This window comes from Diorhabda sublineata, chromosome 1, assembly GCF_026230105.1.
Source record: "Diorhabda sublineata isolate icDioSubl1.1 chromosome 1, icDioSubl1.1, whole genome shotgun sequence".
NCBI classification, from domain to species: domain Eukaryota; kingdom Metazoa; phylum Arthropoda; class Insecta; order Coleoptera; family Chrysomelidae; genus Diorhabda; species Diorhabda sublineata.
The window spans coordinates 15462217-15481981 of record NC_079474.1 but is presented as its reverse complement, the minus strand read 5'-3'; the positions used below and the strand labels follow the sequence as shown (position 1 = coordinate 15481981).

Genomic DNA, 19765 nt, shown 5'->3' with positions numbered 1-19765 from the left:
CAATATGGCGGATGTGTCACGTCAGGATTCTCGAAGTGACCAATCTGAATCTCAATCAGTTTAGGGGGGAGAAGTAATCGACCTGCGACCATCAATTTTGAAAGTTTGCATGTGATCGGTTCATAAGCTGATTCGGAATCAGAACCGCTAATAGAGTTGAATAGTTTCGAAATCAATCATTCGCATTACTATGATCTTAAATTGGTTAACTGATTCAGAATCAATTTTAAATTTGATCCACAAACAATATTGTTAAAAAAGTATGAATGATCTGCTAATCTTTCATAATAAAGTCTTACTGCCTTCTTCCTCCATCTCTATAAACTGTTGTTTAAATAAAAGTTACACTGCACTCTATCGAATGAACGTAGTATTTTATTTAAATATTACTAATATTTTAGAAGAAATTATCCACTTAAATAGAATACGAATATATACTTTGCAAAAAAGACGTCAGATGTCACTACGAATTTCAAAGAAAATCTAGTTATACTTTCTTTGACGTAACACAATGTCATTTAAACATTTTTCATAAATTTTGTACCATAAATTTTCGTACATCAACATTCTAATAAACCCTCTAAACAAGAATAGTTTTAGCAAACATTCCCAAAATCCACCAGGAACCTCTTTGACTTGCGCAGTCGCTGACATTCTGACATTTCACAACTTGTGTCGTGTGTGAACGTAACGTACGGCTTTTGTGATATTGTGATTCACTAAAAACGCTTTTCCTGAAATATATGCTGGAAGTTTTTATATTAAAAAACTTCTATTACACGTCTTGAATTGTTATAATATGAGTAATGCACCCAACCAAAATGGATCAGGTCTAGAGCAGCAAGTAAGTGTTTTTTTATTATAAATTTCGCATCATTTACCACGTTCTATGACCACAAGACTTGACAATGGAGGTCGCAGGTTCTTCCGATCTGACTATTGATCGTAGTCATTCCAAATACTAAATGAATTATTTTAATGATTCATCACATTGATAATGAATTTATGATAAGGTTAATATACTTTTTATTTACTGTAATTATAGCCTATTCTCATTCTCATGTTAGATTATTACCTAAAAATAACAAAGGTCTTCCCTAAACAATTTAATCATCTTACCTAATATCAGCCGTTATTTGATAATCGTTACGTAAATTTATTTCTGAATTAAATTTAATGGGATTATATGAATGTTATTACTAATGGTGGTGAATGCTTGAATGATCCTTATTGTCGATTTTAAAAAAATCTATTAATTCGCGACAGTGCTATTATAGCATATAAAAACAAGAATGTTGATTAGGACGAAAAAATTAGTAACTAATTTCTTTGATTTTGAGATGATCAATGTATATATGTAACTGAGGTTGCGAAAATTTTCTTCAAAATACATTTATTTTTCAAAACCATTATCAAACAGAAATTTTTTTCTATATTTAACTAGGGTTAAACTCCGGCCAAGATTTGGCACAGTATAATAGTTTGGAATGATCAAGGCCAAATTAAATAAATGTTTCTGTAAATTTAAAAAGATATTCAGTTCTACTATGTTCTAACATTATTTTTATGGTACTTTGTTTGTCATCCAGTTTGCTGGTCTGGACTTGCAGAGTCGCAGCTCGAGCAGCAGCGGCCGGTACGTGCCCCCGCACTTACGCAACAAACAGTCTTCACAATCTCAACAATCTTCTGATAATAATTACGATAAAGATCGTTACGACAGAGATCGTAGCGGACTCGATTCACGAGATAGAGGAGGCAGCAGAGGAGGTAGCAGAAACTTTGGCAGAGAAAAAGATAATAGGGGTGGGGATTTTTCTAGTTTTAATACAAGGAATAGAAGAGATTTTCAAAACGGCGATGCTTATGACAGGTAGGTAATTACCCCGTGTAAATTTGAGAATATGAGTATATTCCTTATTAATAGGCATGACTGGGGTAGTGGACGCAATAACGACAGGGACAGGGACCGTAACACCGATCTTCAACCGCGCAATGATCGCTGGCAGGAACCAGAGCGTTCTTCAAGAGGTAACGATCGAGATGGGGGCGGTAGGTGGAATGACAATGGAGGTGGAGGTGGCCGCTGGAATGAAAACCGCAGGAACATTTCTTCCGAAAGCGATTGGACGATCCCTATGCCAAGAGACGAACGCATCGAACAAGAATTGTTTGGCATTGGCAACACTGGAATTAATTTTAGTAAATATGAAGATATACCGGTGGAGGCAACTGGAGACAGAGTCCCCCGTCACATTACATCTGTGAGTTTTTCTATTCAGTATTTTTTAATGAATCACCAACTTTATATTATCCCCTTGAGTATTTATTATTTTTTATCTAGTCCAGTCTGATGTTTGTTTATATTTGCCATGTAAGCACTAAGTGAAATTTTCTAAAAGTTTCCAGAAGATTCTATAGTTTGAGGGTTGTTGTGTTCTTCTTTAATTGGAGTTTTAATGTCATCGAGAGTATCTAAATAATCTAATTCAGTTTGCAAAAGATACTGAGGTGTTATACTTATAACAATAGTGGAGAAAATAATACGTTAATTCAAAATCACTTTAGAGGGCTTACAATGTGGCTTTAGAGATGGAAGAAGCACAAACGACCCAATTTAATTAAATGCAAAGTAAATAGATAAAGATACAGAAAATCTTTTACGCTTGATAAATTTGGAGAAAGCCTTCAACCAAATAAGGAGGGAATATATATTTAAAATACTTTATAACCTTAATATAGATCTGATAACAATAACGATGATTAAAGCAAAAAAAATAGAAAGTGTAGAGTATACAAGGATGTGTACGAAACCTACTACTTTCCTAGTGGTAATAGATCAAACAAATGAAAAGAGTAAAGAATCAGATGATAAATATTCAATATAGGGTCTCGGAGGATGAAGCCAATATCTATAAAGAAGATCTACAACATAACCTAGAAATATTACAATGAATATGAAACTAAATACAAATAAAACTGAGGACATGATAATAGCAAGAAGTACATGATATTCAAATGCAGGGAAAACAAATTGAACAAGTAAAGAGGTATAAATATCTAGGTAGAAATTGGAGCAGGAAATAGACGAAAAATTTGGGAAAGCTGGTAAATTATTCAATGTAATGAAAGCATCATAAAGCATAAGGAAGTACCAAAAACATTAAAAAAGAAATTTTGAAAAATGTAGTGAGTTCTATTAAACTGTGAGTCATGGACATTGAATCTAAATCAAATAGCATATATATAAATGAGATGAGATTTCTCAGGAAAATGAAAAGTAAAACAAAAAAATGGAATAAGATATGAAACATATAGACAAAAACTAAACAATTCAGATATATATGTTTGAAATAAGAATACAGAGAAGAACTTTCAGAGTCCAAAGTAGTAGGTGAAATTATAGAGGAAGACTAAGAAAAACTTTGGTTGAAACTGTGAAAGAAGTAGTGAATAAAATGGGAAAGAATAAAAGATCAAACTGGCCGCTCCTGTGAACTATGTCTTCAAAGCACGAACTATTTTCTTTTTAATGTATAATAACAAAATTCCTAGGCTACCAATTCAAATTTTAATATGAATATAAATTTTTGGGTGAGCATTTTCTGAATGTTTAAGGAAACTTTTAACGACATTTTTTTTGGGTGTTATAGTTTGAGGAAGTACAGCTGACAGAGCTAATTCGTAGCAATATTGCTATGGCTCGTTACGATTCCCCTACTCCGGTACAGAAATATGCTATACCGATTATCATATCGAAGAGAGACGTAATGGCGTGCGCGCAAACGGGATCTGGCAAGACGGCCGCTTTCCTTGTACCAATTTTGAATCAGATGTTTGAAAATGGTCCTCCAAATATTCAGCATGGTAGAGGCAGACGCAAGCAGTTCCCTCTAGGGTTGGTATTAGCACCAACTAGAGAATTGGCAACACAAATTTATGATGAAAGCAAAAAATTTTCTTATAGGTCGAGAGTTAGACCTTGTGTTGTGTAAGTATGATTATAAAAATATCTCAGTCTTTCATTATACATCAAAAGAATTTTTTTTACAGTTATGGTGGCGCTCATATAGGCGATCAAGTGCGTGAATTAGAACGCGGATGCCACCTTCTTGTAGCAACTCCTGGTCGTTTACTCGATTTAATAGACAGAGGACGTATCGGACTCGATTATTGTCGTTATCTTGTACTTGACGAAGCCGACAGAATGTTAGACATGGGTTTCGAAGTTCAAATTAGACGTATCGTCGAAAAAGAAACTATGCCAAAAACTGGTGAAAGACAAACTTTGATGTTTTCAGCAACTTTTCCATCTCCCATCCAAATGTTGGCTAGGGATTTTCTCGATAATTATATTTTCTTGGCAGTTGGCAGAGTAGGAAGTACATCTGAGAATATTACCCAAAAAGTAAGTCTTTCTGTTTATTTTAAATTGAATTTATTCTAGAAACCTTTTTTTGTTTTAGGTGGTGTGGGTAGAAGAACACGATAAAAGATCATTTTTATTGGATCTATTGAACGTTGCAGATTTGCAACAACCTTCGGCAGAAAGTTTAACTCTAGTTTTTGTGGAAACGAAAAAAGGGGCTGACGCTTTGGAAGAATTTTTGCACAATGAAGGTTATCCTGTAACATCGATTCATGGTGACAGGATTCAAAGAGAAAGAGAAGACGCCCTTCGGCAATTCAGATCAGGGAATACTCCGATTTTGGTTGCTACCGCTGTTGCTGCCAGAGGATTGGATATTCCTCACGTCAAACACGTTATTAATTTTGATTTACCCTCCGACATCGAAGAATATGTACACCGGTAAATTTATAATAAATAAAAGTAGTTATTTGATCACAAATAGAGCTAAAGTGGATATTGTTTTAAAGAGAACCAGAAGTTTTTTTCTTTTTCTCATATATTTTCACACTTAATTCAAAAAGTTTATAATCTAGATGTCATCTGATGTCCAAGTTTTCATTTTATAATCTGATAACTTGCACAGATCTGACTCTGATTTACACTAATTTTTCACACACAAGCTCAAATGGTTCAGCTCGTTTCAGTCTCCATATTTCAAGTAGATTGTCTACAGCAGGAGCATTTTGAGTTTTAGATAATTTTTGGAGTGTTTATTCATATTTTTTTATGACCATTATCACAATAGATTTGATTTGGGTGTATTCATTTAGATTGCCAAATAGACCGAGGAGTACTTGCTTAGTTTTTTAATAAACAACACATTTTAGCCATTTTTAATTGCTTTTTTTTTCTTGGTCATATATCCATACACAAAAACAACAATTTATTCAGATTTAAAAATAAAATACAAAATCCAAAGCGTTGGTGAGCTATCACGAGGTATTCTCTTAGATTTCGTAAGTTCCTGCTGTGTATCTGAGCACTAAAGCTTGGATAAAAGTAATACTAAGGGAGAGACAGTATCAGATCAAAAAATCAGGATATATGGTCGATTACACGATACCCAGAGCAACTTTACAAGTATCAATGAATATAAAACAAAATTAATAGAAAATAATCCACAAAATTATAAAAATAAATAAAAGAATTAACACAAATATGTATTTGAACAATTTATTCACTCAATATTTAACATAAACAGATGTTTTACTCATAAAAGTTTATGTTTTTTTTTGCATCCAACATTTCTTTATTTGGGATTGGATTTTGACACCGAGTGTTATAATCACTTTCTCTACTTTATCGTCTTCATCGTTGATGCTTATTTTACAATTGGTTCAGTAATTAGGTGTGTGGATTATAGTATCACAGTCAAACCACTCATTGATATTATCTTCATCAAAATTTTCTCCATCCAGCAACCGATTTTGCTAAATCCTGAACAGAAACTTCTTTCTCTTTGAGATTCTACCAAAAGATTTTTCCAAAATTAGGAAAATATTTTGCCAAGACTTCAATAATGTTGATTTTCTGAACTTACCTCCTTGCACTGTCATAAATGGCATCGAGATTCGTATAATCTTTGAAGAATATTTCAAGATCATTGGGGGCATTCTGAATTAATAAAACAGCTTTCTAGGGCGAATTTCTAAATATGTTCTAACTTGGGGAATTAATATTTTTTAAATATTGTTTGGATCATATAATTTTTCGTTTGGTTTAAATAATGTCTTGGGAGGTTCTCAGTTCTTGTTTCCTTAAATGGTTTCTTCAATTTTCCAATGACGAATAGCTTTAGTCCGAGACTTAATTCTCGATTTAAAATGCAAGAGTTCGTGTTGGCACATATTTCCAAGAAGAATCCTGACTCATCACCGTTGTATACTCCTTCTGATTAAAGAAACTTTATATTTTTGACGCTTGTACGTCGTACCTTAATTTTTTTTATACCATGCCGTTTTTTGCACCTTTTCAGCCATACTGACAAGGTTCCAACAAGCCCCAGCATTTCAAGAAATTGCTTTGCTGTTGCAGAAAGAATATGCTTGACTCATCCAATTGTAAAAGTGCTGCTTTTACTAATTGACTGCGAATTATATCAGTTTATCTTTCTTTTTTCAAATATTTTTACTGTACTGGCAAATTTTTAAACAGTCACTCGAAGATCTGCTGAGATTTTCAATCTGTTAATGGTACATTTTCACTTACAGAATTGGACGTACAGGCCGAATGGGTAATTTAGGTCTAGCAACATCATTCTTCAATGACCGCAACAGAAATCTGTCTAGCGCTATGTTAGATCTATTAATTGAAGCCAAACAGGAATATCCTAGTTGGTTGGAGAGTGTAGCTGCCGATGGTAGAGTACCTAGCGCAAGTAGAAGAGGTGGGAAAGGTAGATATGGTAATAGCGGAGGAGGAAGTTTTGGTAGCAGAGATTATCGTCAACAATCCGGAGGTGGTAGTCAAAGAGGGCAAAGATCTAGTGGTGGCGGTGGATACGGAAATAATGGATATGGAAACGGAGGTAAAATAAACTTTTTTCCATGAATCTTTAGTCGTTAAAAAGTTTTTTATAATTGAGACGTTGAAAATCTTCTTTATTTAAGGAAATCATTATGGAGGAATGGATAGAGGAAGTAACTTTGGAGGAAACTACAATAACTCTAACAGTCGCGATGATTGGTGGGAAAATTAAGAGTAATTAAGCTCGACAGATTATTAGATTAAAATACTTAACATGTACCTATTTACCTCCCGATACGTACTTCTAGTAATCCAGTCTCTACTTTAATGTCAGTGTTATCTCGTTCTCCAATTCTCCACCCAAAATTTCCCTATATATTTATTATTTTCAAGTCATTATTTATTTCAGAAAATAAACTCCTGACGATAATAGTAAAATTTTCCTCCCAGTTTTCGTTTTGAAAAACTCTCCTTGTGTACCTTGTTATAGGAAACTTACTGATAAACAAAAATAATAGGAAAACTATTGTTAAGAATACGTGTATTTTTCTTTTCTTTTTTCCGTGGTCTATTACGAGCATTTTTGTGATTTAATATTGAAAAGTTTTCTTGAGGAAAAACAGTTTTAGCTGAAACTATTGAAAAATTAAATATTTCGATGACTTTCGTAAGTATTGGACTTGATATGTTTGATTTAAAAAAATATGTTTTTCAAATTTAAAAAGTTATAATATTAATGTTTTGAGGCAAATAACTTCTCATATATAACATGGAGAGTGAGTCAATCAAACATTACATTCTGTTCAAATTCTTTTCAATATTTTCGATGGTTTTGAATTTTAAACAAACTAAATGTGCCTCAGCTTCACTGTAGTTTGACAAACCATTAAAGCAAGTAACTCCACATATTTACCGTGGAGTAAATAGATAATCGAGAGTGAGCCATTTAGGGAATCAATCAAACATTATATTCTGTTCAAATTCTTTCAAATTAAAAACGGCTTTGAATTTCAAACAAAATAAATGTATCATTTTGCCTCGTCTTCTTTGTAGTTTGACAAACAATTGAAGTAAGTAACTTAATGGGAAAAATACCGTTACCACTTAATGAATCATTTAACCATTACATTCTGTTCGAATTCTATTTAAACTTGAAATGCTTTTACAAATATTGGTCAATATAAGTGTGTCATTTTGTCAAATCTTCACTGTAGTTTGACAAACAATTGAGGCAAGTAATATATAAAGTGAGGTAAAAAAAGAATTGAGAATGAGTCACTTACTGAATCACTCAAACATTACATTCGATTGATATTCTTTTCAAACTTGAAACTTTTTTTCAAATATTGGTCAATAATAGCGTGTCATTTTGTCAAATCTTCATCGTAGTTTAACAAACAATTGAGGTAAGTGACTCCACACATTTAACGTGGAGCAAATAGATAATCGAGAGTGAGCCATTTATGGAATCAATCAAACATTATATTCTCTTCAAATTTGAGATGGTTTTGAATTTTAAACAAAGTAAATGTGTCATTTTCACTGTAGTTTGACAAACAATTGAAGCAACTAACTTCTGTTCTGTTCAAACTCTTCAAATTTGAAACGTTTTTTCAAATATTGGTCAATATCAATGTGTCATTATGCCAAATGTTCCCTGTAGCTTAACAAATAATTGAGGTAAGTAACTTCACACATATAACGTGGAGTAAAAAAATAATCGAGAGTGAGCCGTTTAGGGAATCATATAAACACTAACAATTGAAGCGAAGTTGAAGAAGCTAATGTTTGGAGAGTGTTTAAGGTTAGGTGAGGTTTAATATCCCGAATTGCTTCTTCTGTATTGTTTCGCTAACGGTATTCGTTTTTCCATTGTTTCCATCAAATATAACAAAATAAAAGTAAAGTTTGTCGCATAACTATCATCGTAAAAAATTTTAACTACAATTTCTATTTCTATAGAACAATTAAGTGTATCGGATATCCACGTTTTGACCTCAATTGGCTATGTATTGCCTCACATTCGAATTAAAATACCTTTAATATCTCCCAATATAATATAAAGAGTTTGTATTTCAATAGTTTGCGGAAACAAAACAGCTAAAATTGTATTTCCTGTCAAAGATGAAAACTTGTCATGCAGTGCTCCTAACTTTTGTTTAAGAATATTAGAAGTGTGTATTAATAAAAAGAATTTTAATATAAATCTCTCTTTAATAAATGTCGAAAATGATAGTAAGAGTACTACCGATAGTTTTTGAATAGTAAATCAATTTGATTGAAATTGGAAATTTTAATAAGTGAAAATATTTAATGAGGAATTTGAAATTTTGTAAATAAAATGCTTCTTGTAAACTGTTGGTAGTACGCTTTCTATCTGAAGCTGGTTTATCGAATAATTTCATAAACAAAAATTTTAAACGAAAGATTTTTCATACAAAATCTGTTGATATCTCGTTCTCCATTCTACAGATTTGAGTTTGTCATAAGGGACATTGGTGTAAAATGACGAAAAAGGCATTATGTATTTTTAGTGGTGTAGTTGTATCTGTGAATAGATACTCTTCTTCAAAAATGACATTTTTCTCAATTTTACTTGACCAAGAAACTTTGTTTTCACTCTCCGAATAACAAATTTTGACATCTGTATCCCGATCAAAATCAAAACCTCGTAAGACCAAAAATGTAATTTTATAAATGTAAAAACATTGTCTTTGCTAGTAATGGGTAAGTTCCCGAAAATTTATTTTGTGGTCTTTTTTCTCAGAATAATTTTCCCGGCAAAAACCAGATTGTACAATTCGAGATTATGATTTAGTATTTTTTCGTCCTCTCCAATTATGAATATCAGTTTTAATATATTCCTGTGTAGCTTTGTCCATTTGCCATTACCCTACATTATAGCTATTTAATCAGGATTGTATTTTTTTATTGCCTTTTACAGGTAATGATAATTTTGATTGTACTAAATAAAAAAATTATGAATCGATATAGAAATTTCACAGTTATTTGATATATTCTCAAAAATAATTTGTTTATTAATACAATTACATGATTCTGGATGAATTATTTTGGAATTATTTGTTTGGAAAATATTTGGAATTTACCCAATTTTTCAAAATAATTTCACCAGAATCTTATAAAATAGAAGAAAATAGACTAAAAACTGAGAAAATTTAGACTAAAAGAAAATTGAATAATTCTGGATGAATTATTTTGAAAGAAAACTCATTTTGTTCGGAAAATATTTGGAATTTACCAAATTTTCCAAAATAATTTCCTTAGAATCTTCTAAAATAGAAGAAAATAGACTAAAAACTGAGAAAATTTAGACTAAAAGAAAATTGAACGATTCTTGATGAATTATTTTGAAATAAAACTTATTTTGTGCGGAAAATACTCAGAATTTACCAAATTTTCCAAAATAATTTCCTCAGAATCTTTTAAAATAGAAGAAAGTACACCAAAAATTACTAAACGAAAATTACACTGAGAGACATGGTTTTCACATATATCGAAAAGTTTCAATAGATGTCGCTACTAATTCAAAACTTACAAAATTTGATATACAAAGTTTCAACATTCCGGTGATTTGTTTGATTCACTATACTACGAGTTGTTTATGAAATTATTGTCAGGAAACGGCTTATAGGTCGATTTTTCGAGAGGGCTCAAATAGCGTTGCAGTTACAGCTATTTAGGGCGCTAAGAATTATGTACATTTTGACTGTGATATTTTTACCGATCTAAGCGAATAATCATCGTTAACTCGATTATATAGCTCGAAGCTGTGACGAATTTAATGGAAAGTTATGAGACGTAGATAAAAATACAGTCAAGTGACGTTGACGCGACGGATAAATCTTAGCGTATTTAATTTATATTTAAAAAAAAGAGTTAAGTTTTTATATAGATATATATATATAAAAAAAATAATAATAAAATAGTTTATAAGGTCGATAATTTAGATGTTAGAGTGGGCACGGTCTTCCTTTTGAGAAGCTTCTATATTTTGATAATGTTTTTTCAAAACTACCCCGATTTTTATGAAAATAATTTCGAATCTTAACAAGAGATTAGTAAAAAAAATTGTTATAATATTATCAAGGAAAAAAAATAACCAAATTAGAAAAATAGGACGATAGAATTTTTTTCTAGTGATGTACGAATTTAATTTGACCGGTTATACGTCAGTAGGTGTCATTAGATCATGTAGTTGAAATTATAGAACGACTACTCGTAAAGTGACATAAGTGTATAATAGTGTGAAAATTTTTAAAAATCGTACTTTTTTGAATTTGCTGTTTAAACCGGTACGTTTTTCTCATTGGTCTTCTGCAGTTGCTACATCTAACATCATGATAGTATCTCGCATAGATATTTATGATTAATGCTGTCAAAAATTTTGTCTAGCAACTTATAATTGCTACAAAGCGAGTTTTAGCTTTTCTTGGTAACACTTTTTGAGCTGGAAAAATTCTAAAATAATGTTCTAAGTACTGTTTTCTCATCATCGTAATATCACTTTCTAGGGGTTGCCAACCGTCTTGAAGATGCACTAAGGCGCGGAAGTCGTCTTAATTGGGCGGGAAGTCGTCTTAATTGCGCGGGAAATCGTCCTAATTGCGCGGGACGTCGTTTTAATTGGGCGGGAAGATTTTCTATACTGTTACACTTTCATTTTGTTTAATAGTTATGAAAATACTCCTAAAAACATCCCATCTCATATTTTGGCAAGGAATCGCTAAGTTGGGAACTGTGGGATCAAATCGCCGATGAAGGTCTTTCTTTCTTTTCTCCCCCGTCTTCCTTATACCCCTATCTCGTGCCGGACACCTACAGATGATACTGAACACACTATTTACACTACCAACACTTATAATTACAGTGTATGATACGTGTTTCGATAACCGAGGTATCGTCTTCAGAGACTGTTTACTTCTAGTTTCTGAAGACGATATTTTAGTTATCGAAACGCACGTCAATCATTGTAATTGGTGTAGTGGTAGTGTAAACAGTGTGTTCACCAATGGTTACAGAAATTTCAACTTACTCATTGATGATAATTGGTCAAAAGTGATTGTCAAGAAAATTGTTTGAAAATATGGTTTTTTATACTAGAAAAAAACTCTTTCGTGCGATTTTTATTTAATTTCTATGATTTTTTGAAAGAGCGTGAAAAAACTCAGTAATTTTTACGATTGCAAGATTTTTTTCCACTTTTCAGTGGATTTTTAGCTATAATTCCAGGGATATTTATTTTCAGTGTATTTTTTTGAGTACATATTGAAAAAAATGGCATTTTTTTCCATATTCCAATGGGGTAAAAAACAATAACGAAACATGGTGGTTTAAAAATCATTATCAAGTTTTTAGCTCGCTCCTTTTAGTGTCTTAACAACAGTACTAGGTCGTGAAGGACAAAAATAAAGGTCAAGCATCCGAATTTTTGAACATCTGTTTTTAATTCCGCTCTAGTATTGTATAATTTCAAACTGGACCCTTCCCAGGTGTTTTTTTTTACTAAATATACGTTTATAATTTGTATATTTTTTATTGTATTATTTTTTATTTTCTAGATTTTTTTTAATTTATTTAAGTCGTTAAATATACAGGAATAGAAATTATTTCTTATATTTAAAAACCGATTTTTTTACTACATAAGAGCAATTTTTTTTAATTAACTCTACCTGTGATACAGTTAGAAAATGTGTGCCTATTCTAACTGAATGTGGAACAAATCACATTCTGAACATTTGAAAAAAGTTATTCGAGATAACGTAACGAGGAGCTGTGACTGCAACTTAATTGTTTAAATAGAAAACTGGAGACTTTACCGTGATACAAACAATCGTCCTCGTCGGATATTATTTTTTATTTTTTTTCGGTTTGTGTCATTTCTCTCCAGATCGGTTTCGTTGATTTATTAAGGGAATATGAGTTTGAAGGAATGGAAAAATGCTCCACTATCTTTTACAGAGCATTATAATTTTAATGCATTTACACAATTTGTTCTGTTAGAAATCAATTAATAAAAATTTCAAAATTTCTATTGTTGTTTTATTTATTTTTGGTAATTATCCGGATTGGGTTACGCCTCTTCGATTTCGTTACATTTTTTGCATGTTATAGAGACAATTACAATGATTAAGAATATTTATATATATTAGAGGCGGAAACCAATCCTTCAGGTACTTTCTTCCCTTTAAAGAATCAAGTAATAATAACCTAATCTAAACTAACCTAACTTAAAAATTGTATTAATTTATAAATCGAGCGTCTAAACCATCCATTAAGGTACTTTTTTCCATTTGAAGAATCAAATGATAGAACTTACCCTAAACATTGTCATAATTTATATTTAAGGCGCTAAAAGTATTTTTTTAACAATAATAAACTAATCTAACCTAAAAATTGTATAAATTGTCTATAGGGCGCCTGAATCACCCCTTAAAATACTTTTTTCGTTTGAAGAATCAAATAATAACCCAACTTACAATAAAAATTGTAATATTTATATATAGGGCGTGGAAACCCTTAAAGTACTTTTTTTCGTTTAAAGAATCAGATAATAACAATAATAACCTAATCAAACCTATAAGTTGTAATAAATTAACTAAGGGCGCCTAAACCATCCCTTAAGTTACTTTTTTCGTTTGAAGAATCAAATAATAATCTAACTCAACCTAAAAATTGTAATAAATTATATATAGGGCGCCTAAATCATCACTTAAGGTATTTTTTTCAGTTTGAAGAATTAAATATTAACTTATTTTAACATAAAAATTTTAAAATTTATATAAAGGGCTCGGAAACCATCCCTTCAGGTACTTTGATTCGTGTCAAAAAATAAATACTAACCTATGTTAACCTAAAAATTATAACATTTATGGCGCGGAAACCATTCCTTAAAATACATTTTTCCATTTCAAAAAACGAATAATAACCTAACTTAACATAAAAATTTTAATATTTTGCTAAAGACTTAAAGAAAAGTCGAAACGTCAAATTTTATCTTTCAAAGATTATTAAAAAAACTAATTTTGAGAAAGACATAAAATCCAGAACATTTAGAAACATAAATTTTAATATTTATATATAGGTCACGGAAATCATCCCCTAAGGTGCTTTTTTCGTTTCAAAAAACAAATATAACCCAACTTAACCTAAAAATTGTAATATTTATATATAGGGCGCCCAAAACATCCCTTAAAGTACTTTTTTTTCGTTTAAGGAAGCAGATAATAATAATAGCCTAATCTAACCTAAAAATTTTGTTATTTATATTTAGGGCGCGGAAACTATCCCTTAAAATACTTTTTTCCGTTTGAAGAATCAAATAATAATTACCTAACCTAACCTAACCTAAAAATTATTACAATTATTTAACTCAAAAAAATAACGGACACTATTATCTTTGGTTTGTAAGACACTGTCTCGACCTTCGCTTAACATTATGAAATTTAAAACAAAAGGGTATTATTTCGAAATTTAATGTATGGATTATGAGGCGGGCAAAAACTTTCGACTCATAGTATCTAATTTAGAATTTAGAAACATTTTTATTTAGTAAACTCAGAAGCTACAAGAATACCCTATATTTCCCTAAAAGTTCCTGGATATCTGCAATAAATCCTATGAGATTACATAATTTCGTCGAAATTTCCATTTTATTTTCACCTGTTGATAATTTCCTTTGTTTATACCGTAGTTGAACGACTAATTTGCATCCAATTTGATTAAACGAAAGTCGAAGTTCGTCCGGTATATTATGAATATTTTCTCTCTCGAATAAGAAAGAAGAAGGAATCACCGGCGCATTAATATTAACGGGTACATGTCCTTGTGACGCATACTTACATACCCGCTAAACGAAATCAAAATTTGAATAAAAGTAACTTTGGGTTAACGGCTCTCCATTACTTTCTGTAGTTATGCCGTTATCCCATTGCCGAGGCCTTCTTACGCCAGGTATTGTAAATGTGTTAGTCGACCAAGATGTTTCAGAATTCCGCAATGCAACGTCCCGTATTTTTTCGTTTCTGCTTCACAAACTTCTTCTTTCGTCTTCATTTACAACGGTTTTGTCACTTACATATCATCATCTCGAATCGTGGTTATTTTTTTGGAAAAAACTATATATGCTCTGAAATAGGTAAAAGACTATAGGGGGGTTTCTCAGTAACACCATCAATATTCATTCCGATTGAGGTACCTACAAAACATAAAATTTGAACGCTTCTTCTGATGTAGAAAAACGTTGACTTCGCAATTTATTTTTGATATGCGAAAATAAGAAGAAATTATCGGGTCCTAAACAGCAGATGACTCATCAATTCGATGTTTTGACTGTTCAAAAACGTTTTCGTTTGAACTGATTTGGTTAAGCTCGCATTCTCGTGGCGAAGAACATAAATGCTGATGTACCATTCAGAAATGACTGTTCTACGTTGCTCTAATGGAACAGTGGCAGTTCCAGAGATCTATGATTCGTCCCCTGGTGGTGGTGTTTCATCACCAAAAGTCGAAACGAGTTGATTGTCACACTGCTCCAAGTATCTATAAATAACACATTTGTAAGACAAAACGTTGTGAGTACGTTCACCATTAAAAATGTCAAACTCCATTATGTCAATGTCAGATTTGACATATTCACATTAGCGTTGCCATATCTGAAAACTTACAGCTACAGTCTTCGTATTAAAATATACATACATCTTATAAACAATTTTTGCGCGCTCACTTTGTATACGATTTGCCTTGAAACTGAACCTCAGCATTGGCAGGTCAATGACTTAATGTTACCTTAAAGATATTTAGAATCGGCAAAGAAGCAATGTCAAGGAGTCGTACACGTTCGAGAAATTACCTCCACGGCTTTGAGTCTTCGCTGAGACTTGTTTCCAGTGGCCTAATTTTCGCGACGCCATCGCAGTCATATATACAGCGTGCTCAAATCTTACGACAAACTTCTGTATATGGGTTATTATAAGATATACTGAGAAAAATCAAATATCTGTTATTTTCCTCAAGAATTTTTGAAATTTGACATAAGATTTTGTTGCGGTATAGATTTTTTAAACAAACGGAGGCCACGGCTACACAGGTTTGTCTATAGGTGCAATAGACATCGCATAAGACAAAACTAGAGTTGTGATAACCGAACCATCTAACTTCGGCACCTAGTGCTAAAAACAGATGTTTCTACGACTAGATTTACTCCATTGTGTACAAATTAAGCCGTTTTTTCGTTCTATGGAACATAGATAAATAATTTTTAAGAATAATATAATACACATATATACATAAATTTGAAAAAGCGTGTTTTCTATTCCTTATGGAAATGTATTTGTTTTGGAAATGGAAACTACTTTTTAACACCTTGAACAGCGTTTTGAAATTAGTCATAATGTCTATTTTAGTGTCATTTGATTAAGTTTAATAATATTCATTTATTAACATAACGTGAATTGAAATTAGCACCTTATAACTGTATCAATGTTGACATAATCAATAAATTTACAATTGACGTAAATCGCAATTGCGTCAAAATATACAAAGTCAATAATATTTATCACTTAAGACCGCTTGACATGATGCAATACAATGCAATATGCAGAAGAAGTTCAGTTGATTGTTTCATGCAAGATCTCGCATTTGCAACATCATCGAATTGGTGAGATTTTTATTGCATGCAAGCTGCAATTCTAGGGAGAAATCTTATTGAATTTTTGTTAGTGGCAGCCATGATGCAATGACAAGTGACACGCGACGTGCAATATTCATCTATACAATATTTTAACCTCGGATGTCAAGCAACCTTTAAAATAAATGAAACCTTGAAAATATCTTTGTCTGCGCAACTTTCTTTTGAGTGGTATTTATAATATTTTCGAAATGAAGAATAACAGAATAACAAACTATTAAATGTTTTTAATTCCCTACAGGGCCGTTGAAAGAGGGGGCAAAGGGCGTCTCTTGGTTATTAATCTAATGAGGGTATTGATACAAAATTTGGGTACCTAGTATATTTTAGTCAAAATAATTGAGGAAAAAATAAGTTTTATCCTTACTGAGGACGATTATACTAAAATGATAATTGCGCTACTCACATATAAATTGAAAAGGGCTAACCATTCCCTTATTAATGTCGTACATTTTTATTTAACACAAAAGGGTGTACGGCACTCCCTAACTAGGAAAGGAGAGGTGAATCCGCGAATTTATGACTATATATATTCAATCCGCGATCAGTGACGTTGACTGAATAAAGAAATTGTATTGAATTATACGAGGGTTATCGGAAAATTTCCCGAACTCGACCTGAAGAGGCCTATACTCAATATAATCAGATCACTTCACTTATTTCGGAACTTTCTAGATCATTCTAGAAATTTCTAGAGCTTTCCTGAAGATGCACAATTCTGGAACTGTCCAGATCATTCTAGAAATTTTTAGAGCTTTCCCGAACATTCCTAATTGATCATAATAAATTGCACTCATTTCGGAACTTTCCAGATCATTCTAGAAATTTCTAGAACTTTCCCGAACATTTATAATTGATCATAATAAATTGCACTTAATTTGGAACTGTCCAGATCATTCCAGAAATGTTTAGAACTTTCTGGTATATTCTAAATCGATTATAATAGTTGAATACATTTTAGAACTTCCTAGACTATTCCCGAAATTTTGAGATCTTTCCAGAAGTCCTCATGCGTTAGAAAAAGACAGAAACATATGATTTCAATACATGGACAGTTTCTATAAGTGGAAGGAAGACAGAATGACAACGATTTCGGCACATTTTGGCCACCAACTTTTACCCACCGCGACTAAACTATAACCTGGAGGCCAAGGGGTATTTACCACCCCAGCGGGAAGTTGATTGTGTCTTTACGCACTAATAAAGCATTTCATATTTATGAAAGATTTTGTGAAAATGAGATTATACTTCATTGTAGTAACATCGAAATTTGTATGGACTGAATTAGTTAACAAGAATATATTTTGTGATTTCTAAAATATATAAACTTTTACTTTCTGAACAGAAATAATATTTTTTTGAACGACGCCATTTGAAAGTTATTCGTTCTGTTTTCATTTACATGCCGAAAGTCGCGTTTTGAGTGTTCCATGTAGTGAAAGTGACAGTTCCGTACTGCAAAACACTTTCGGGATGCTCTGGAGAAGACAACTTTAACTTTAATGTTGACAGTTGACAGTTTCATTTCATTTTGCATAACCTTAAATTTTCAATTTTCTGAAATTATTTGTTTTATGAATAACAATGCATGATGAAAAAGAAAAAGAAAACATTGTAAATATCATTAAGTAAGTAAGTTATAATTCTCTATTATTTATTTTCTTTCCTCAGTGTAATTGAAAAAGTTTTGGATCTTGTTGAATTCTCAGTCCTTGGCATACAAATAACTATTATCAAGTAATAAAAGAAATAAGTAATAAATTGTAACAATCTGAGTTTGTACCTGATTTTCGAGAAAGGATGAGAATATTCCAACCAGCATATAAAATTTATTGTTACTGCCTTTAACAATGTCAAATATGAAGACAGTTGCGACAACAAGTAATAAATCTCAATATTTTCGTTATGGATTACGTCAAATTACAGAATCCTTCGGTGAAATTGAAAGTTATGGTCCCCCATAAAAACCGGGTTGTGCCTAACCATAAAGACCTAACATGCATTACGTAAAACGAGTAAAAGTTTTCGGTTCTTCATATCTTCATTCCTTCTTATATCCATTGTAATTTGTATATAAGTTACCTGCAACGGGTTCAAAGAAAGTAAAACTTTTCAGACAGGAAACAAATTTCATTTTATCTTTATTGTGTTCTCAGAAATAATTTGAAAAAGGAGCATCGATTCTTTCAACAATGAATGTTTATGACGAAAATGTTTTTTGACGAGGAAGTTTTTTGAAATTTTGGACTTACGTTTAAAAAACATGTCATTTATTCAAGTATAACTGAAATCAAGCTGAAAATCACTAAAATTGTTTTAAATACAATTGAAAATAAAATTTGACCGTTTCCTCATCATTTCCGTATATGGAAAAATTTTTATTCAATGTCAAAGGTAAAAAAATTTTTCGCAATTTTCAGCAAAACTCTGGGTTTTATCATAAAAATACTTTGGACAAAAATTGTAGATCATAAAATTATCTACAAAAAACGTACCAATACTTTTTTCCCTACAAGTCACCGTTTCTGAGATTAAAAAACTTGTAAAAGTTGTTAATTTTTGAATCATTATATCTTAGAAACGGTGGCTTATAGGAAAAAAGTATTCATACGTTTTTTGTAGATAATTTTATGATCTACAATTTTTGTCCAAAGTATTTTTATGATAAAACCCAGAGTTTTGCTGAAAATCGCGAAAAATTCATTTTTTTTACCTTTGACCTTGAATCAAATTTTTTCCATACACGGAAATGATGGGGAAACATTCAAATTTTATTTTCAATTGTATTTCGAACAATTTTACTGCTTTTCAGCTTGATTGGAATTTATATAGCTTCACTCTTATTTTTTGGTCTAATTTGATCGGACTATAAAATATTTAGTTATAAATCTGAATGCAATGTAATGCCAACAGACCCTGGTATATACTTCTCCAAAATTATTTTAGATTTAGTGCTTAGATCCGGGCATGAAGAAGACTGCAGTGCCTTATAAATCAAAAAGGCATTATGAGAAAAAATCCTACTTGTGGGATTTTTTTATAACTTCGTTTTAGTTGATCAAATTCATCGACCAAACTCTTGATAGATGATAGATAACATGTTGCTGTACTTTTTAAAATCGAATGCATGAGACTATGATTAAGTGAGTGATTGTACTCAAGATTTTTCTCTCTACAGAAGT

The 19765-nt window shown here is 31.6% G+C and overlaps 1 protein-coding gene across 2 annotated transcripts; it reads left to right on the top strand.

Annotated features, from left to right (window-relative positions):
• The first annotated feature begins 640 nt into the window (after positions 1–640).
• Positions 641–12923, top strand: LOC130440914 (ATP-dependent RNA helicase DDX3X). Of its 2 annotated transcripts, XR_008909566.1 has the most exons (9): positions 661–844; positions 1590–1873; positions 1928–2264; positions 3654–3991; positions 4054–4408; positions 4467–4810; positions 6622–6938; positions 7021–7947; positions 8284–12923. XR_008909566.1 is itself a non-coding variant. In XM_056774288.1 (8 exons), exons 1-8 carry the CDS (start codon positions 800–802, stop codon positions 7107–7109), a joined length of 2109 nt encoding a protein of 702 aa, XP_056630266.1. In that variant the 5' UTR covers positions 641–799; the 3' UTR covers positions 7110–12923. The 2 variants fall into 2 exon arrangements, 1 of the variants encoding a protein (XP_056630266.1); XM_056774288.1 differs by having other exon boundaries at positions 641–844; positions 7021–12923.
• The last annotated feature ends 6842 nt before the right edge of the window (positions 12924–19765 follow it).